At 41.2% G+C, this 22,159-nt stretch overlaps 1 protein-coding gene across 1 annotated transcript in view; it reads left to right on the top strand.

The window, feature by feature from the left end:
- Positions 1 to 18,029, top strand: part of LOC8039626 (MAM and LDL-receptor class A domain-containing protein 2) — a 297,389-nt gene extending 279,360 nt beyond the window's left edge. Inside the window, exons 57-63 of the mRNA XM_040210496.1 lie at positions 462 to 530; positions 3,228 to 3,422; positions 6,147 to 6,278; positions 8,796 to 8,945; positions 14,109 to 14,202; positions 17,547 to 17,602; positions 17,725 to 18,029. Of these exons, the coding sequence (XP_040066430.1) occupies positions 462 to 530; positions 3,228 to 3,422; positions 6,147 to 6,278; positions 8,796 to 8,945; positions 14,109 to 14,202; positions 17,547 to 17,602; positions 17,725 to 17,738 (710 nt within the window). The 3' untranslated portion in view covers positions 17,739 to 18,029. The remainder of the gene's footprint in view (positions 1 to 461; positions 531 to 3,227; positions 3,423 to 6,146; positions 6,279 to 8,795; positions 8,946 to 14,108; positions 14,203 to 17,546; positions 17,603 to 17,724) is intronic.
- Positions 18,030 to 22,159: the final 4,130 nt, after the last annotated feature.

Genomic DNA, 22,159 nt, shown 5'->3' with positions numbered 1-22,159 from the left:
GATCGCTTTAAAACCACCATACCCCGAAGGTTTAAACGCCGTTTTAAAATCTACAGTCATAGCATGTTGTGTATGATGAATTCACAACATAAAGACGCCTTTGAAAAAAGTTTTATTGCACTCAGTTTGTTGTTTTATGGTGATTTTTTTTTTCACCCAAACAGCGCTTGGAAACATTATGTAGAAGAAAACAATCAGATGTTGATCGTTGTATAATGTCGTAAAGAACTTACAAAACGTGCTGGCGGTTTCTATATCTGCTGGAGACATCCAAGTGCGCCACTCTTGATCGTACCACGTTTTGTGGCTTGGTTTCAATAAACACACATGACAAAGTAGTTCTAATGTTGTACATGTTACGAATAGATCCTACCTAGGTGTGCAAAAAAATCAGGTTTTGAAAATATTTAATGCATTTTGAAAGTTGCGAAAGGAAAAAAAAAATAACCTTGCTTTTTCAGAGCCCTTAACAGGAGCTTCCTCTTCAACTCAACCATCTGATGTGACATTTGTGATTCCGACAGAAACAGGTATGAATATAGAAGCGTGGCTTCCCCACATAATGAGGTATAGCAATATTTCAATATTTTTGTTCAGTAAAACCAGCTAGATTACCCAATTATGCCTGACATTTAATATTTACGCGGCTATAATATCAAAGGTACCTGATGAGGGTGCCAGAATTGGAAACCACTTGGGAAACTGGTAAAGGGTTGATAACCGGTACTGTACATAACGCAAAATAATTTAAAAATTGTTTTCAAGGATACTTGCCAAATGTAACTATATGCAATGTTTGTTTGTATAGAAATAACGCTTTGTGCCTGTGCACAGTATACTAGGCATATATGCAAATTTGTTAGAAAGAATTGCTATATGAATATTTCAGAAAGTCTAGAGAGGAGAGCTAATCTAGGTAAATTGTAATTTTTAAGTGAGTTAAATGATATTTATTTGTTTTAAAATTTTTTTCTCTAAAGGATGTTACTTTGATTTAAATAAATTTAGTCATTTAAAATAGTGCATTTTATCGCTAGGTTGACTGATCAATTCCTCGGACGGCTCAAAAAAAGGCCGAAGAAAGAGATACGGTGTATTTAAAATGCTGTATAATTAAGTGTTTTAATGAGTGAACAGTTAAATAGTACACAGCACAGCTTTATATTTTAGGTCAGTGAAAATAAATATTGATATTTTTGGCTTTCCGATTCTTTTTTTCGATAGAACATTATTTTTTTGTATTTGCTTTTTCTTTCGCGTTTTACTTACTAAGCAATGAGACGTTATGTGACTAAAGAACAAACTGAACGGTAGAAAAAAAACTCTATTTTCCGATTTTCTTGGAAAACCAATCTCTTTGCTTGCCTTCAAGCTGATATAGATCTTGCTTGTTCAATTATTTATGGATTTAATGCACAGAGAGAGCATCGTCTGGTTACCATTTGGTCAACAAACATTACAGACGATTACGCGTCGTTAAAATGAGAAATTAAAGCGCAGCTCTTGAGGTGTGTTAAAATTATTTTTAATGTCTTTAAGATTGTTTTTAATTTTTAGTTTTTATTTATTCATTTATATTTATTTATATCTACAATTGCTATGATGCTCCTACTTCATTTATTTATTTCTTTTATTTTCGTCATGTATGTCTTCCGTGTAATTTATTTCGCTTCTTCCTTCTCTGCTTTATTTTTCCATTGAAACCCCAATTGTCAGTATAGCGCTGTCCTGTCTACTTCATGTCCATGTCTGTCCTTTGCGCTTTTTAATTCCAAAGCATTATAAGACATCACAGACCTAGAAATCAATTCAGTTTCTCTGCTATATTTAGCGGGGAATAGAATTGGCGTAATGACCTGTGACGTCCCATAACGTAACGCGCGCGGCTACGACGACGGCGACGGTGACGCCGACGTCACTATGCGCAGAAACGGGCACCTAAGAGCTGTGCTCTAAAATAATTTTGGTATTATTTTTCAGATGTTTTTTAATAAATCACCATAGTAATATCGGTCTGATTAAAATTACAATTTAAAGCTTATTATAAATCATGGCTGAAACATTTTTTTTTATTTTTTTCGCCCTGCAGTTAAGTAATGGTTAAGTATTTAAATGCTTCACGGCATCAGAAACATTCTTTCTCCACAATATCGCCTTCTACTAGGATAAATAGAAACTGTGTCAACTGTGACAAAATTATAACTAATTCTCCAAGGAATATGTAAGACTAGCGAGTCGAATAAATTATGACAAAGAAAGTGTCGATCTTCGTGAGTTCAGAGGACCCAGGATCATTGCTCTGAGTAATGAGTTAGTGTTTCTTTCAAATTTGTTCTGGATCGTTTCGATAAAAATAATAGTGGATTTTATTAAAATACGAAAATGAATCAAATTGTGATTATACTAATAAAACACTAGGTATAAATCTAACATTGAACACATGCCCGTTAGCCCCGTAAGAGCCATCAAGGTGCAATGCATGACGATGATTAAGGACCTTTGTTATTTTAATCACTGCATGGGAAAATCTTTTTGTGAGTCCTTCCGTCCCACCCTAATGTAACTAAAAATATTAACTAAAAAGACATTTACGGGTTTACCGGCTGTTCTATTCCAACCAAAAATATATTGCTGCACACAAGCAGAAAACTATATCAAGCTACAAAGCATTCTTATTGCGTGTTTATGCAGCTTTGCATTGTTTAAAAAGGTCACTTTGCGTAGAATTGAATGAGTGGTGTGACTGGAGTCTGACGATTGTGTTCATGTGGTTCATTTGCTAGCAACTGTCGGGCTTAGATAAACTGTTGACATCTTTTATACACTCTTGCCCGTGACAACGTTTGGTTCCAAAAGTGTGCTTGAAATATTCACAAAACGTGCTCCTTCACCAAAGATTTGATTGCGCACCACCTCTTCAAGGCTGCTGGCCCATTGCTCGCCGTCATGCCTTCAAAATAGCTGCAATTAATCCGCATGCGTGAAATATACCACGTCGGGCATGGGATATATAGAAAGGAGTCCATTAACAACCTCAACAAAGTTCCATCATGCTACATTTCTTTTTAGACTACTTCTTATGAACCAATGTACCAAATAATCTTGAGCGACACTGTGTAGTATCGAAAAGGAGGAGCTATGCATATGTATATGTTGTTTTACTGAAATATCTATAGCTAACTGTTGGACATGTAATTTAAGTCCTAGGGCATTACCTTTCTTTACAGACTCTCCTAGAGATATTACAACACCTGGAGCAGCCAGTAGTGCACGGAGCACCTCACCGGACGAGCCTTCGACAGTTCCTGCTGCAACCTGCAGTTCTGAAGAGTTTGACTGTCGAGACAACAAGAACTGCATCCCGTTGGGCCTACTTTGTGACGGGGTGCAAGACTGCCCCAACGGCCTGGATGAAAAGTGCGGTTAGTATCACCCTTTTTCTTTTTACTGACAAGAAAGCAGACTCGTTGCCTGTGGAAGCGATTTTTTTAAACGCTGCCACTGATATGTCTAGCGAAAAATGATTTCGTTATGGTAATGCCAACATTCTTTAAAAATGAAATGCCTTATTTAGTTAGCTTAAACTTTTTCAACACGGAGCGTGTTTAAGCCCAAGGTGCGTAGATTAATGTGCAAGAATAGTGCAACGCAAAGGTCTAAACTTTAGTTTGATTAAAATGCATGGTGTACAGCACACCACGCGGAAAGTCCATAATAAATAGCTTGACTGAATCATGTGTCCTTGCGCTTACACATAATGTGCGGCACGGTAAGTACCGCTAAATACAGCGGGAAGTTTTTCCGACTAAACTGAGAAGGTAACTTTAACTATCACGCTCAGATACGTTAAACTTCTCAAGATATAGCGCAACACTTGGGATCACAAACCACCATAAACACCCAGCGCAACTCCAAACACGCCGCACATTCAATACTTTACAAATATGTCCATTAGATTAAGACACTGGTATTTATTAAGGTTGGTATGTTTTGCGTGTGCATAAAGTTAGTTATTGCCCCGGTAGGGGAGATTTTCCGGCCGAAATTTGAGGTTTCACTTAGTTTAGGGCCTTGCAAAACTTGAAATCAATGTAGAGCCTAAAATTACCTTCTTTTTTTAGAGTCTGTGGTATCTTGGCCCTAAATCTGCAAACTATTACTACAGTTCAGCTTCACTGAGAGTAGTTCGGCTATCATCTGGCATCTTTGAGATCTGAAGGGGTAAACAAAACCCAGAGATAGGCTTCATTTGTGGTTGTTCGGTATTGATGTAACAACTTTGGGCCTAAATTGCCAACAAGAGCAACATTGTGGCTTTATTCCGTTTAGTTTCGCTGTCATCCGGGATTTTATTTTCACTCAATTTTACACTTTGGATATTATATGACGACCAAGAAAAATAAAAAAAAAGAATGCAAAAGAAACACTCTATTTTAATGGGGGCAAGCGCGATACGTGGAGAAACGTAAAGAGGAAGACCGGAGAGAGCACTGCATCCTGTCTCCCTATTTACATTTCTTCTCAGTCTCGCGCTTCCCCATATCAAACTATGCTTAACCAACTAGCTCCCCAAATGATCTCAAAAGTCATTGTGGAAAAAACGAACATCTTGGAGGCAAAACCATATTATGCCCAAGTTAGGCGCCACGATTGCGAAGCTTGCGCGAAGTTGGACGTTTCTCTCGCGTGCAACCTGGGTTAGCATCAGTTTTGTCGAGCTCGTATAAGCTGGGGCCTCTAAAAAAGATAACTAACCCCATCTACTTTTGAACAAGAACGACCATTGGAATCGCTTTTTGTATTATATTAACCATACATTGTGTTACCATAAATATTGTTTAGTAGAACCAATTTTATAAAATGACATTAGACTTTTTTAACTCCCGCTTTCTCGTTGTGTTGTTCAAATAAACGGCGGCGGTTACCGAAGCACTGCACGCATAAAAACTACATACAGTCGCATTCCACAACTGCCCATATCGAGATACGACGTCACGGTGTAGCGTGGCATTCTTGAGCCGCATGCCTGACATCTTAATGTTACGTCCTTGTGTCACGTGACGTATATGTGTCACGATATGTCACTATACGTCCTATGACGTGACTGTAGCACTTTACGTCAAGGTGTCGCATGACGCCAGGGGACACGGCGACGAATGGCGAAGAAATGATATTGGCAAATCTTGCGGATAGGACTTCCGACGAGATCCTACACGCAGGAAACATATACGGTGATCCACGCAGAAACCTCGCCTAAAAGGTCTGTCACCGTACAAAACGAAATGAGTAAACGCAACCGGAAATATGGTTACTATAAAAACATAATTCAACGAAAGTTAAACGTACACGTGCACCGCTGGAAAGGCGCCGTTGGTTCGATAATAACCGACAGCTTAAGACACACGGAGGGTTGCCTACTATCGTGGTCCCGCCTTTTCCTTTAGTGAGCTTCTTTAGAGCGTTTTTTTGTCGGGTGGTGCCACAATCTCCTGGGTTGCGGAGGAAAAACATGATTTTTGGGATTCGCCAGGTTCTACGTTGTTTGTTATATGTCACTATGGCGTTCGTCAGTAAATCGGTGCGGAACTTAATAAATGCAGCCACCCGTACTGTGAAATCATTCCCATTGTTCCTGTTGTGTTACAACCACGATTGCCCGTTGGCAGATATATTTCGCGTATTCCTGTTTTTCGGGAACATGGGCCGAAATCAACGACACGATTCGACGAAACATTATCGAGCTGCGCCAAAGGTGCCTCGTCAGGGTGCTCGTCGTTTTTGTGTTTCCTATCTCCGCCTAGACCAATCACGAAATAAAAAACTCCGCAGGATCACGACGCATTTACCTTGCGTGGTTTGTTGGATCTGGTGAGAGCAAACGCCATATATATATATATATATATATATATATATATATATATATATATTGTCCCTGTTAGATTTCGGCTATCCCGCTTGTACATTCAGAGGTACGAAGCTCTAGTTGAAAGTATTACTAAATAAACCAGACTGCACCACTACACCTTGCAGGACACGCATTCTTGCTGCGTTCTGGTTGTTATTTTAGTGGTACCGCATATTCTTCGTGATTTGTAAAATATCAAATCCAGATGCCTTTGTGATAACACTTTCACTTGTGCCCGCAGGTGGGCGCAACAAGTGCGAGAAGTCCTTGGCCTTCTGTCCAAGCGGGTCACCGGACTGGTGCATAAACCGCGACTTTCTGTGCGACGGCCACAACGACTGCAGCGACGGATCCGACGAGACTCTTTGCGGAAGTAAGTACAATGTAAAGAACTCGAAAGCAAGTCGTTGGCGTGGATTTGACATCAAGAAAATAAGCAGCATCACTTTTTTTTGTTGAATTGGCGGATACCTTTTGGGCGCTACACAGATACGCAAACCTGCTTTGGGGCTACTAGCCAAAGCATTTTCCAGAGATACCAAGCAGCAGGCTTCCATATTTGCAACGTAACAATACGTGTTTCTGGATTTGGCACTTTGTTAATTGAAGTGTCATAGGCACTTTGCATATATCCAGCTGACCTCTTTTCATTTCGTCATTCGCTTGAGTGGGCATAATACCATTTAATGAATTGATAAATAAAGCCCAATTGTAACGTTTGTTTCATATCTGAATAATATATGTAATATTACATAATATTCGCAAAAGGCTCTTTTGTATTACACCGGCATGGGTCGATGCACTGTCCAAGAAACGCAAGTGATTCAGCGAATATAATTGCCGAAAAAATACTTTGCGATAATGGGGTTCGACGGACTTATCTAACAGATTTTATTTTAAAACCAATTCACATTTGCAGGATTTACCTGACTATTCTTTTATCTACTTGAAAGATAATGTTTACCTACTATTGCGCGGAAATCTGAAAGGGATACTCAACAGGTTTTTCAATAGTCACCCACTTGATTGGAATTTCGCTAAACTCACCCACAACACAAACATCACTAAAATAGTATCCCAAATATTAGGTAAAAATATTTGTTTTCTGGCGAATTTATTGAATTTACAGTTTCGATACTCACCATGTTTTTCAACCTGAGTTTCTACTGGCAACAACGAAAAAGTAATAAAGTGGAAGGCAGGGGTTCACTCTTTGGACTCTAGAATTCGTTCCCGACTGAATCGAAGCAATTTCATGGCGTCAAATGAAAGCTTTGGAAGCTCGCTCCAGTACCTGCGCTCCAGCACGGAACAAATGATTGGCTTTTTTTTTTTTTCTCCTCAACTGCTCGCTCGACTGGCACGCCTGCCTGCCACTGAACTCACGGCACTGAAAAGCGAGGGTATATTTCAATGTTTTCTACATCATTTTCATTTGCCGATTTTAAAATGACTGCTATGAATTTCGCCATACTAAATAGCTTACGGAAAAGGTAATGGTCGGGGAATCAGAAAATATAGTAATTTGCGGTTCCTCCAAAAACCTGTGGAGTGCCTTTTTAACTCCAAATAAAATAACAATATGACATTATGTGCATGATTCTGAAGAAAAACGCTAAGACAAATTTGACGCTTGGTGATAGTTGTCTAACATACTTTCTCTGTAAGATGTCATGTTAATGACATTGATTTACATATCCCTTTAAAAATGTTTGAGTTAGCTGTCGATCAAAGAAACTTGGGAATGCAGAAAGGCCGGACGCTATCTGAAGTGTGTTTTGTTTTATGTGTGTACTTCATCCATAATTGGCCAGGAAAATAATTTTGTAATTATTTTCCTGTAGTTATTTGTAGTTATTAAGAAGTGATTCGAAGATTAGTTCGATTACTTTAGGTAGTTCTAAAATTGCTCGTAACCATTACTTTCTCCCACCCTTTCAAGTGGAACACTTGGTTTGAGCAAGTTTTTTTATCAAGAAAGCCTAAAACTAAGTGTCCGACAGAATAATGGTGTTCGAAAACTGCTGTATTAAGAAGACAGGTCGTTTGTATTCCGAGATTCTAAACTAAAAATGGACACGGATAAAATGCTAAAAAAACAGGCGAGCTGGAGGCGATTCATATTTGGAAGACTTTGAAAGTGCCACTTTTTGCCTCTTTTTCACAGTTTTGAAGCTTTTAAAACAAATAATGGAGAGTACGAAAGACCATTCCTCAAAGAGACAGAACTTTTTTATTTTTTAAGTTTGATTTGATCGAAAATTTAGCGGTCACTTTTTCAAATAATGGTGAATTCATTTTGTTGTCCTGTAATATTAGAATTGTGATCAAATATTATTAGATTAACGTATACCGAACTGTCTTGTTCAAAAGAAGAATTGTAGGTTCCGCTGAAGAAAATACATATTTTCAGAGTATTCTTTAAATGGTCCATTAGCTACTCTAAGTAATCTGGAGTGTCTATTTTCTTACCAAGCACTCGAATAAGCCAGGGGGGGGGGGGGGGGGGAGGCTGACCCACTTGGCGAATAACAAGGCTAAAAATACTGTCGACCCCCCAAAATGTCTGCACTGTGGAACAGCAAAGTGAACCGCTGAATTGAGTGCCACTGCGCAGACCTTTTTTATGTGACCATGTATTCAGTATTTTGTCTCGCCCCAATACTTTGACTGAAAGTTAACGCTCCAGTTTTCGAATGGGCGCATATCGTGATCCTAGTACGTTTTTTAAATTTTTTTTTTTTTTTTATAGAAGTATTGTCTACTATGTGATTAACGTAAGTTCTGGAACGACATCACAACGCTTTCGAACCGACAACACGGGATCACACTGTTCAACATATTATGCCTAGTCGAAATAGACCGCCTGCTTTTCCACCTGTCGCGGTAGGTTGCCCTTCTTCGTTTTGTCTCAACGGAGGCCAGTGCAAGGTCTGGACAGATGGTGGATTCCCAACGTGCACGTGTCCAGATGATGTGTCTGGGAATCGTTGCGAGCACGTCGCTGGCAGCACGGCCGAGGAGCAACGATATTCTACAGGTAAGCAGTCACTCATTGAAGACACGTCTTGCGCGGAATCCCGCTATAATGCCATGCCCAACTTGATTATAAAATAAGGAAGTGTGGGAGAGGAGGACAGGAGAGAGCGAGGGGACGTCAAATCACCGAGCTTTGATTCGATGGATAGTGAATAGGCGCAAAAACCTGTAGTCGTCCCGCTCACTGAACGAACGCGATGGAGCGCCAGACGCTGGTTTCCGGTGTTGAAACGTGAGACACTGCGCGAGGCGCGAACGATGCACGTGTTGGCTCGGATTGCAGTGAGATATTAGCAGATATACGCAGCTTGCGTTTGCGCCATACCACTAACCAGCGCTTAAATGAGAACTTACAGGTCAACATCATATATTGTTTTATTATTCGAAACGATTGAAAACGATGCCTGGATATTATCCTCAAAATTCGTAACTTGGGAACTCAGTATTTGTGAAGTGAAAAAAGAAATTTCCAAAAGGCGAATTTGTAGTTCCCGTATGATGCACGCCAGTGCACTGACCTCAAAGATTGAGTTGTCCTATAACTCCAGTTTCTCTCAGACCTGCGAGCCGGCCCCTCCGGATGTACGGTGTTCGCCCGCGTCCTGCGATCAACCGCGCTTCTCCCGGGCGTGCTGCCTATCGCTGTGAGCAGACGACGCTTCACTTTCGAGCTTCAAGTTCTTTTAGGGCCCTCTCAGCGACCTCAAATTCTTTCAAAAGGTGTGAGGTCAAAGAGAACACGTAGTGGACCTTTCTGGGCGACGTGAGGGACCACCTTGGCCCGGTTTTGAGGGAAAGGGTGCCCCGGCAGACTCACAGTCGAAACTACGGTACAGAGGCATCAAACCCAGCTGTTTTGACTGTTTGACGGTGTTCTTTTCGAGGTCTGGAAGGTCGTCGGCCACCTAAGAAAGAGTTTCGTGCGATAAACCAACTCCCCGTTCATCCTCAGTGCTACAAGTTCCGACTGCCACCGTGCTTTCCAAGGAATGATCAAAAGTCAGGAGGCCACATCGCTTCAGGACTCCGATTTGCGGTATTTCAAAAAGAAGGGCTGTAGTGCGTTCGCAATTGCGTTAAAAACATGTTTTAGGAATGCCGTTATTAAATATTATTAAAATGTGGCTTACAAAGTTCTTAAATAATCGATTATGCCTTACATAAAAAGAAGCGAGCCGGTGAAAAAAAGGAGAGAATAGCGCTAACAAAAAAGGCGCGCCCGGGTGTAATAAATGTTGTTGTTGTTGTTTTTTTGTTTCACGTTGTGGTATTGTTTTGCGTGTCTATGACTTCAACGTGCATCGTTTCGGAAAGACAAATCGACCTTCGTCCCGTCAGCGTCTGACTTCTTGGGTTTTATGCAATTACTGCTAAAGCAACAGTAACGATATTGATAATATTGTATGTGATTTCTGCGGCTTAGCTAGGTTGAAAGGTGAATTGTATGAACAGTATCATGAAAGCTGACATTGACGAGAAATTTTAAAATTTATATGGCAGGTCCTTGGGTACTATGGAACGCTTGTTCAGGGTGACTCCGAATTACACTCGAAACTGTGTAAATAGGGAATTGATCGAAATTGCCGATCACTACGGAGCTGAAGTACCACCGTTCCCATGATTCCTCGAGTGCGGGCCGGGGCACTAGGGAGCGTTGTAGACAATAAAAATATATAAAGTGTTGATTTCAGGCTTTTGTCCTACATTTGAGATGCCTGGCCAGATCTGGAATTTCCATACTTAGCCAGATCTGTGATTTCCAAACCTAGCCAGGTATATCCGACTATATCTGACATTATGAGGCGATATCTGGCAGATATACCACGTCAGGTTATATCTGGCTAATTTTTTTATATGTGCCATATCTGAAATCTTTAAATCTGGAGATATATATATATATATATATTTTTTTTGTAACGGAAGGGTGTAAATGAAGCTGGTACCTGAGCATGCTTTTCAAAAGCGCGTTTCAGGTTATACTTTGATATGATGCGTACACTCTAAGAAAAAAGGGAGGAGAAAGGTAGCAAAAGCGACTGTTCCTCCTTGTTGCGGACAAGTTGCCCAGAGAAGGGAGGAACGGCAGTTCAGATGAAAGGAGGAGGGTGAGTTCCTCCTTGTTCAGTTGGCGCAGGGGTAGAACATCGCGCTATCGACCAAGTGGTCAACGGTTCGATCCCCAGGAAAGTGTTTTTTTTTTTTGTTTTTTTTTTGTGTTTTTTTTTGTAAAGTTTTTTGTTATTTTTGTTTACCAAAACACACATAAACAAACCCAGACCGATGAAAGGAAAATTAAAGTCCTTATTATTCTCCGAGACGTTTTCCTCCTCCGGGCAGACCGGAGAAAGCTTTCGCCCTCCCGACCCATCTTCTTTCGGTTTCGTTTTTCGAGCACATCGCGCACGCTGTTTAATAAATTAATGTTGAGTTGATTGAGCTTCAGCGGCAGCGAAGGCCGCCTGTAATTCCGTCTTCTAGTCCAAACGTGCAGAACATTTCGGTTGCATTGACGTTTTTGCCACTAATTTTATCAAATGAGCTAACGAAGCCGCTAGAAACAGCGAAGTTCTGGAGCAGTGCCAGCAGTGCTACATACACTGGGCAAGACGGCCGTCTCCAATTTGCGGGACACACGCGGAACTACAGCAGCGAAACCACGAGGAACTGTGTCGACGTTTTCGACGTTATGGAAATCGCGGGAACTGCGTCCAAGGAAGGCAGGTTTTCCTGCCGGCTGCCTGGGTGCCTTCCGTGCTGAGTTCGGTTCCGTTGTCCCGTGCCGAGTGCCAACCGGCGTTCAACGTGATTCTTCTGTGTGTCAGCAACATCGTCAACGTGGTTCTGTATTTCTTCGTGTCAGCGACATCGTGATGGCAGTGTTGTGGGTTGTGAACAGAAGACTGGAATTATCGCCGATGTGACCGTGTGTTCGCGTATCAGTGGTGTAACAACAAGATGAGATGACGTAAACTGTCGGGCATTGATGCCGCTGGTCGGGCCGTTATCGGAGGGGCCGGGGTGTCGCAGGATGACATTCCGCTTTACATTAAAGAGTTTAAAACCACTTGAGGGATTAGGTGCAGTCGATCGACGTGTGGATAGTCATGTTGGAACGCTGGTCTGAACGGTAAGCTCCTATCGTACAGTGGCCAATGTGACTGTCGGTCCCCGAGAGCGATTGCGCTCTGGGGAAAAGACAACACTACGAAAGTATGACGGAAAGTAGGTATATTTATAATGGAAGTTTAGCATAAAAAAAAAGACAGGCAAAATCGAAAACAAAAAAACGCTATCCTTTATTTTACTGTTTAAATATATTACGGTTCCTGTAGAAACTGCCCTCTAAGTGGCGCGCTGGGATGAGCGCTAGAAGTTTTCGAGCTCGCAACGGCGCAGCTCCGTACACTTAACAGTTGTCGGAAGTCGCGGCTTTGACTGCATTCAGGTTGATCGAAAAGCGATTTCTGTGCCCGTGAAGCATCACTTCCAGCTGAGTGGATATCCGCTCTACAGAGATTAATTCAAGACGGCAATTGCAGCTTTGCGCGAACAGCACAAATAGAAAAACGAACACTACAATATAAATACTGGCTACGAAGGGCCATGCGGGAAAACAAACTCGTGGCTTGGAACCACATTGAAGCGGCTCGATTTATTGGCTTTCAAATAATTATGGCATGATTGAGCGTCTTCTTTTTAATAAGAGATTCATCCCCTGAGCCATTAAAAATAGCCTCAGATGTATGACATTGCTGAAAAAAAATGAACATGTTCGGAATATTTTTTTTTGCTTAGGGAGTCACCGAAAAATTCCGCACGTTCAAAACGACCACTATAAAAGACGGAAACGCAGGGCTCGCTAGTAGTGATCGGGGTAGTGTGCTGTTGTATTGATGTTTGTATGTGCGATGCCTGTGTATGTGTTCAATATATGTTGACCTGATGTTTGTAGTGTGCGCAACGTGTCTACATGTGTTAGAGATTCCGAAGAAAAGGAAACGCAATTGTGGCGTAAGAAAATAAAAATATTTTTTTGTAAAACATGAATTGGGCGGTACCTAGCGCCACCTAGCCTAGCTACGCGCGATTACTCTGCTTGACCCTGCCATCTGGTGGCAAGCGATTTAACATCCTTTTACGCTACGCGGCTACGCCATAATTTCGTGTTACCGTGCTGAGATAAGCCAAGAGGTTGCTTCGGATTTGCTTTTTTTTGAGAGCGGCTTTTGGTTTTGCGGGCGAATGATTTTCACTCCTCCGTGATGTGCGGTTGACGCTACGGTTGACGAAGGAATTGTGGCTCGAGGAATAGCAAAGGTAGGACATAAAGTGCGCGAACTGAGTGCCGGTTGTCTCCGTTGAACATCGCAGTGCTGACGATGAGAAGACTGAGTGACTGCATGCTTTCGAAACGTAAGTTTCTTTACCTGCAGGGGTAAAGAAACTTCGGAAATAAATACAGTTCGCGGAAAGCTCGTGTTACGTTTTTATTTCCTGCTCCTCTCGCTTCGTGCAATAGACTTAGTGTTCTCGTTAAGCCTTACCGAGCTCGATTTGCTCGATTCGTGGCCGCCATAATGAGATGCAGTCGACGGAGGAACTTTTCCTCCCCTGCTTAAGGGACGAAAGTTTCTCCCTTTCTGAAGGAACATATGTGTCAAGAGCGTTCCTCCCTTTAGGGAGGACTATACTGACCCTTTTTTCTAAGAGTGTAGGGATGTATTCGAAAGCATGAAGCGCTCTTTGCTGGAATCCACAAATCCCAGAATTATTGCCGTCTTTACTTCAGTCCTTGTGTGTGTGAATTGAACCGCTCTCCATGACGGAGAAGTTGACGTCACGTAATTTATGCATAAATTCCATTTCGCCACGAAACTCAGACGAGAAATGGACACCACGTAACTCGACGTTGCGTGACGTAAGGTAGCAGCTGCATTTGGCGGACGGTTATAAAAAATAGGTTCGTCGCTCCCCGAAAATGCGGTTTAATGTCTTCTGAAAAATGTTAACGATCGCTTTAAATACAGCATTCCATGTGTTATAGGGCTTTGAAGATAAATGTCGCTATCAAGTTTTTGTTTTTCACTTTACATCTATTTAATTTTGGTTGACAACTGGTGGCTAATAAAAAAATAAAGTTAAACCCAATTTTCTTTTAATGCAGCATCCAACGGCTGGGCCATTGCGGTGCCAGTTATCCTCATCTTGGTAGGTATCGCCGGCGTCGGTTATCTGTACCGGAAGAGGAGAGCCGTGCCGTAAGTCTTCATTTGGATATCATTGCACTTTATGTTACTTACAAGTCACTGTTGTTCATAGAAAAACCAATTTTAAAGCACGAAACCCCACTAGTACAGTTCCTTGGGCCAACGTTTGGATGCTTGTCTGGTCATTTAGGGCCTTGAAAAACCCAAAAGGCAAGGTAGCACCAACCTTGGGATCCTTTGGTCTGCGTCTGGTATTGTTGCACTCTACCATTTCAGAAAATTGCCGGTTCAGTAGGTTCCGGCATTAATTACGCAAACATGTGCTCAAGGGAGCGCGGGTGCTCCCTCGACCAAGGAATCGAGATCCTGCTGGCTCTACTGAAATGAAGTGACCAAGATTTTTCCCCCAATATTCATTTTGTTCCTATTGTGGTGTATCTTCTTGCTTCCAATTTCGTTCTAACACTCATTTTCTTCCTCCCTTTTCAGTCATCGCAGATTGTTTTGTATACGCAAACGTAAAATTCTGTTTTCTGCAAGATAGCTCTGGTTATTTATTAATGTGTGATTACAAAACAAGGTTCAAAATTAGGCGTCACTCCTTATTATTCCGTTGATAGTTGAAGTGACCAAGATTTTGCTGCACCAATGTTCTTTTTTTTTCTTATTGTGGCGTATCATTTTGCTTCTAAGTTGGTTCTGAGACTCATCTTCTGCCTCATTTCAAATCATCGCATTTTATTTTTATATTCGCTATCGTGCAATCCTGTTTTCTGCCAGGTACATCTAGTTATTTATGAAAGGGGGACTGCCAAACAAGTGCCAGAATTAGGCTTGACTCCTTATTAATCCGTGAATATGTGATATTTTTGTCTTGCATCTGGTACTTTGGAAATCATTTTAAGAACCAGAGAAAAGCCCCTTAAGAAGGACCAAAGGAAAGTACTTTGGCAATAACTGACGACCATGATCAAAATCTTAAGCCGAAGTTAGGTCCCTAGACGGCGAAACTCAGGGCAAGTTACGCGTTTCTTATGCATGCTGCCTGTGGAAGGAATAATATAATCATGGTAGACTAGCCTTAAGTGGCCTCGAAGTTTAAACGTTTATAGTTTTGAACAGAGATATAAGGAAAGACAGATGCTGTCGAAGAAACAAGGAAGCGTTTGTCAAATTAGAGGCGCGGCAGAGTTCGTGATTCATTGTAAGAGGGAACTTCATAAAAGAATCACGATAGCGTGGTGCGTACAAAGAGACAAACAAGGGTGTTGTAACTGTCCGATTTTGTAATGTTCGCCTTCTGCGGATCTCTTTTGTGGATGCGGTCATTTTGCACTATTGCTTTCTTTAGAAAAGAAAACATTTATGTCTAGAGTGGTCCCCAAACTGCACCATGCCAGAATATAGTTCTTTTTGGGACAGTTTTTCTGATATTATTGTGCCTATCGGTCAAACTACCTGATGAAGTTTGGACTCACAGGTCGCGACATTTCCCAATGAAGACTTTCCAGCTAATGCAGGAACCAACTTCTTTTGGGCTAGACAACAAAACATCAGTACTCGGGTGTCAAATGGCGACGTTAAGTTTGAGATTCGCTTTACACTACTAGACAAAGTATGCTAAAACGCACAAGCAGCCACCCACCGAGAGATACAGCTAGAGGAGAACCCGAACTTCTAATTTAAAATGCTCCAGCTCGACCAAGTTTAGTTTTACCGGGTTCCAGAAGCCCTTCGATGCATCTCGTCGTCTTGCTTTTTGCTATCGTGAAGCAGTGCATGGCGATCTGGTTTGAACATATCGATTTATTTCCTATACATCACTCTATGTCAAACCGACATCTACACAACTTTTCTGTGGGAGTCGATCAATCAGAGGCAAAAGCGCATCATCACAGCGCTTCTCGTCTATGCGTTTTCTATGTTCGCCAAGACCAATGAGACACAGTGAATGTCCCGAGATCCTGCGCGATTTTTGTGTGCGTGTTAGGTCTAGCCGTGGTGATGGCTAATGCAGACACAGAATGAGCGCCACAACGATGCACTTCTAGGAATGCTCCATTGACTCTATCTAATTGTAGCGTCGGCTGCGGTCATACTTAGTGCAAAATGTAGCATAGACACCCCCTCGTTTCGTCTTAGCGGATTATAAAGTGTCACAATACTTCAAATGGAAGATGATCACTTGGTTTTCACGACAGCATATCGAGCCGTCTTCCTTTCAGGTATATTCTTAATCCAGACAAAATAAATAGTCCGTAATTTCTTCTTGTTTTTCTCAAATATTGAATTAGTTATATAATCTCGATCAAAAGTCTGGAATCTCCAGAGTAAAAAAAAGTTATTATGCCAATGTGTTTATTTATTTTTTACTTGTGAGCATTTTTGCGTTATAGCAGTTTTTTTCCTTTACTTCCGAATGTTTGCCGTGGAATTTTATTTTATAAAACTGTTTGCGCTGGTTATAATATTGTTTTATCTACGTAAATTTGTTTCAACCGCATTACTTCCTCTGGAGGGCTAGTGCTTCACGTTGCTAACTTTACTCTGGATAAGAAGCCAAAGTTACGTTAAAATATTATAATTCTCTGATTGATTTTATGTGTACCCCCAATATCGCCACTGACAAGGTGGGAGCGACAGGGAAGATCTCGGGTTGTCCCGTCTCCTGGGCGAGCTTCGCACCTTCGACAACACTTCGACGTTTTTGTGCCCCTCGAGCTCACGCGGGCAGTCAAAGCAAGGCGAAAAGCATTGAGCGCGTGATGCAGGATGGGCCTTCGATAGGCACGTCCTGGCGCTTTTCTTTTGTCAGCGACTATACTGATCATGTATAAAAAAGAGGGCGGGGGGCAAGGTAAATAACATATTATCATTGTGGTCGAAACAAATTTGTGATAGCTGTCCCTTTTCTTGAAAATGATATAAGAGGGATATATACTTGTGTTTAAACACCTTTCCCCAGTAAGGCTTACACTTATACAAAGTAATCAAAATAATTGAGTAAATAGGTTACCTTTATATACACGAATGTTTCAATTGTAGTACTACTCTTGCAGTCGTTACAAATTGTAATAGTAAATAATACGATTTATTATAATCATATTTATTACGGTATAATAAAGTATACAAGTTTGTTTACCGGGCAATAAATTAACCATGCAGAGTATAGAAAGCCACCTCAACGTTTTGACGTTCTTTATACCAGCTAGTTACACCACTTGCGCTTTAAACTAGGTGTTATGACGTTATTGCCAACAGAGACACTAATGGAATGCGGAATCTTGAATTATTTCGACTTATGCCGCCTCATATATAACATATGGGGACAGTTGTTTTTGTCTTTTGTGAAACACAATCTCAGGTAACATCTTTATATACATTTTTTTTTTCAGGAGCTCCGCGCTGTTTGTGAGCAACCCAACGTACGACGCCAACACAGATCAAGCGAGTAAGGATGGCTTAAAAATCCCGTGTTTTGTAGCAACAGTATAGTATATTGTGCATGCACCGAAAGCCACGCAAATCCTATTGTGTTTAAACTAATACGTGTTTATCTTTTGTTCCTTACAGGAATCCTCAACTAGCTTATCCACAACCCCGCAAGAAAGCATGAGAAAAATTTGCTTAAAACGATCATAAATAAAGTCATTATGGAGACATCGACCCGAGACAGATTTCATTTTGTCTTGCCATCTTCTAGTCAGATGAGTCATAGTTTATGAGAAGTCAAAAGAATGCGAATAACATTCGGTGTTAATAATTTGTTTGTTATTGAATAGCCACTTGTGATAAATGTAGGCTATTTGATTCACCCGAGTACCCCAGGAAAAAAACGGAAAAAACGCAATAATAAACAAGTTGCACTCATAAACGTAATGAAAATAGATCAGTTTGTAAGTAATTGATCGGGTTTATATGTTACAAGATGCAATAATAAACATCGAATAACATTTATTAATAAACTATGGTGTGTCAGTGAAATTTATATGCTTTCTGTCATTACTGTTGCATTTAAAAATACATATCCCAAGATATTAAAAAAAAAATATTGCAATATATTTTAGACACATAAATGTGTTAATCTTGAAAAGATTATCAGGCATATGAAGAAACAATTGGTGGGCAAATATGTCTTATTTTTGGAGACTCAAATTATGTATTATAACGAATGACTTAGTGATTTGCGTAGAAATTAATATCGTTTAATGAGGGCTTTTTGTTTCGGACATCTTTCTCACAGTTTCATACTCAAGGTATTCTGTGCAGCCTGCGTTGCAATACTAATGATGTGTTCGTCCTCTACTATGAAAATAACTTTTATTTATTATAGACACGTGCTTCTAGGTTTTCTATTAGAAACAACAATCAAAAACACGTACGCGTTCGGAGTTTTGTTTGAAGCTTAAAGTTTTTTTGTTTTTTTTTGGCAAAGGCTGGCAGAGCTACAGAAAAATTCAAATGTTTGTGTTCGTGCAAAAGTGACCTGGTTTTCACGAAAACGTTTCGGACATGTTGTAAGAATGTTTCTAAAGATGTAAACTTGAATAGGAATAGTGTGTTTCAAAAACCGACAGAGACGGCCATTACACATTTCGAAAGAATTTATCATCGCCTTTAACTCAGCTGCCTTGTTTATTACCCAGTAACAAGAAACCTTGACTGCAGACGCATAACGTGTGCAAAAGTTATGTAGGTACAATGTTTCCAGTAATTCACTACATTAAGTGTTTTTCGCGCTTAGAAAACGAGGATCATCAATCAGGTGGTTTTCCTGGGACTACGAGGCTTTCCGAACGCCGGTGTTTCAACGCCGGACTATGCGTGAGGAGCAGAATACGTTGTCACTTGCTCTGAGTGAAGCGGACATTGTGGTTAGAGACAAAATTAGCTACTTATGGCGTCTATCAACTACCCTTCCGTCCAGAGATCGGCCCTTAGATATCACTCACGCTAGCATCTTGGAAACGCCTGAGAGCAGTTTGGCCACCCACATAAAGCGAGCCATTCTAAATTCGACGTGAGAGTCGTTTTGTATCACGAATTTCTCTTACTCAAAAATTTCCTAATGCCTAGAATTTTTGAGGGCATTCAATAATTCGAACTTTAAACAAGGAAAAAATTTTATCAGAAGAAATTTTTGCACTTTGGACGCTTTAATGTCTCTTCAAATTGGTACTGCGGGGTGAAATTATATACAAGTTAAAATTTTAATTTATTTTAGCAATTAGTGATAAATAATCTCAGGAAACAAAAACTGCAGAGCCCCTCTGCCAAACGCGAAACATTTATAAGGTGTCTGCAGTCGTTTAAAGCCAGCACATCGTATTTAAAAAGGCGGTGCAATGATTTTAACACTGAAGGAATGTGCAGCTTGTATTTTTTATATTTTTTACTTTGGCATAAGTAAGAAAAAAAGTGACACCATACCCCAAAATACCTCTATTTCCGCTGCGTAATCGTAAAATAAAAAAAACTTTTTTTCCCAACCTGCGGCCACATGGTGACCGCAAATGGAACCTGTGGTGTGACGTCTTTCGAAGTGGTTTTTGTAAGTGATAGTGTTAGGCAATTGTAAGCTTGATTTAAGGTCAAGTTTAAAAAATCTTGTTGTTTAGGCATGCAGAAACGCTTCAAAAGCCCAATATTGCCGCTAAAAGGGTATGAATTATTTGTGGCGCCATTTACAGCAAGTCAACAAAACCTGCCGTCGCCGTCATCCGTCGACGCCCGAGGCGCCTACGGCGGCTACAGGAGCAACCCGGACGTTTTGTCTTTCCCTCGCTCCACGGAGTGCGTTGGTCGTGGTCCGTAGTATCGTGGTATCGTTATTGTTCCTGGTGTCTCGACCTCGACTTCGACTGCCCGCCGCGTCGCAAGCATCTTGCGCTCGACGTCGCTCAGGCCGTCCGCCCACGCCGCCATGTTGGTCGGGAATCGGCGGGAGAGCGGGAGAGTGGCGAGCCTGGCGAGCCGGCGAGCGCTGGGGAAACGAAAGCCAGAAACCACCCAACCGGAAACCAACGCCACTCGGAATGACGTCACAGGCGAAGCTGGTGCCGCTTCAATGTTGGGTTGAGGGGTGCCAGAGATACCAATTTCTTTTATTTTTTTAAATGAAAACTAGGGCAAGCAGGAAAGAATAGTTTTCGGTCCTTGGTTTTATATGTGGCCGGGATCAATTCCCGAAATTAATTAGCCAAAGTCCGCAAATTGTTGCACCGCACCTTTAATCCTACCACATATCTTGCTGTAATTTCTAGGTATTGACAGTAGCATTAACTCGCAGGCGTCGATTATAAAAACTCAAGTTTTGAATTCGCACGATGGTGTTGAAACAAAAGACATTCAATACAATTATACTCCGAGATTTATTAAGGCAACAGACAAAATATTGTCAAATGTGTTTTATTTGCCTGATGAGCAGAATCGCCTTGGCTCAGCGATGATTCAAGTGCCTTTACAAGTGAATATTATTAAAAAAAAATTAAAACAGCTATCGTTTCCTAACGCAAGTGTTTAAAAGAGGCTCCATGTTATATATGCATCAAATAAAAGCAATATATGTACACTTTCGTAGCAAGAAAATGGACCCCGTCATTAGAATGAGACAAGTGCGCCCAGGCTCACACTGACAACGTTTTTTTTTTTTGTTTTTTTTGTGGCAGGAGCATTTTGATTTGAATGATTTTGCCAAAAACGTGCTACTTCCATATGTTATACGTAGTGTTCGGAGTTTTCGGTTTAAACCGATAAAAACCGATAAAAGTACGCCGAATCCATTTTCGGGAATTCGGTTTTAACCGAAACAGGTCAGGTTGTAGGTTTGGCGTTTTCGGTTTAAACCGATAAAAGTATGTCTAATCCATTTTCTAAAAATCGGTTTTAACCAAAAAAGGTCAGTTTTTTAGGGCGGAATCGAGGTGGAAGGGGGGAGGGGGGGAGGGAGAGAGAGAGAGGATTTTGCAAGGCTCGACATTGTGTGACGTCTTCGTAATTGCCCTCTCCGATGGTTCAACATGCAACAAAAGAGATCTTGGATTGGCCTTCGCGGGACATCTGTGTCCTTTCTGTGATCGGACTTAGTGTTAGTGCGTCCAGTTCCAGGTCCTAGTGCACTTCAGAGGGCATCCAAGAAACCCGTAAATACCTTTCTTAACACCCTTTCTCAAACTTCCCTGTGATTGAGAACATATATTCAATAGTTTTTTTTTTCTTTCGCCATTCCGCTGGTTCCTGTATGGTCATCGCCTCAGACGGTCACATTGTCAAACTGGGGAGGAAAAAGAAGTGCGCTGAAGATTATGCCCGCGAATTCCGCGATTTTGAGGTGTGTCCTGACGGAAGTTGTAGCGAAGACCACGTATGTATATGTGTCGTTATTCTTTGAGTGATCACAAATATCACAGCTACTAGGATCATCTGATCCGGTGTCCGATGGTGTTTCTTTAATATTTACCGAAAAAACCGGTAAACATTTTTTGGAAAAAATATACATAAAAAAATAGTTTTAAAATAAACACCGAAAAATGTGCGCCGAATTTTGAAAATATAAAAACCGAAAACGCGGAACCCTCATGGCCAAGAATCCGAGACATTCGGTTTAGTTCCATTCCGCGACGACATGTAGCGCCTAAGCCCCGAGCGAAATCACTTTTCCAATTTCCAATGTGCCCTCTGTTTCCGCCCGCACCGCCAATCTTATCTTCGAATCCGGAGAGGAGACATCGTAATGCAGTAAGGGCATAGCACTGATAACACGCTCAAGACAGCTCCGAACCTCGGAACCTCTCAAGGTCACAGCTGGGCGCGCCTAGCGCAGACGTGCAATGTGGAATTGCTTCTCCCGCAGTCAATGTGCATTCTAAAGTGATAAGCTAACGCTCAAGACTATTGCTCCATCGCTAAAAGCCAAATTTAAACCGAGCAAAGTTAAAGCTATACTTCGTCTCACCTTAGCATGGACTGGCCCCAAAGGCTGCTCTAGCGCGAGACGGTAGACTTGATT

This window comes from Ixodes scapularis, unplaced genomic scaffold, assembly GCF_016920785.2.
Source record: "Ixodes scapularis isolate PalLabHiFi unplaced genomic scaffold, ASM1692078v2 PGA_scaffold6__148_contigs__length_123643588, whole genome shotgun sequence".
Classification (NCBI taxonomy): domain Eukaryota; kingdom Metazoa; phylum Arthropoda; class Arachnida; order Ixodida; family Ixodidae; genus Ixodes; species Ixodes scapularis.
This window is presented reverse-complemented; position numbering and strand designations above follow the sequence as displayed.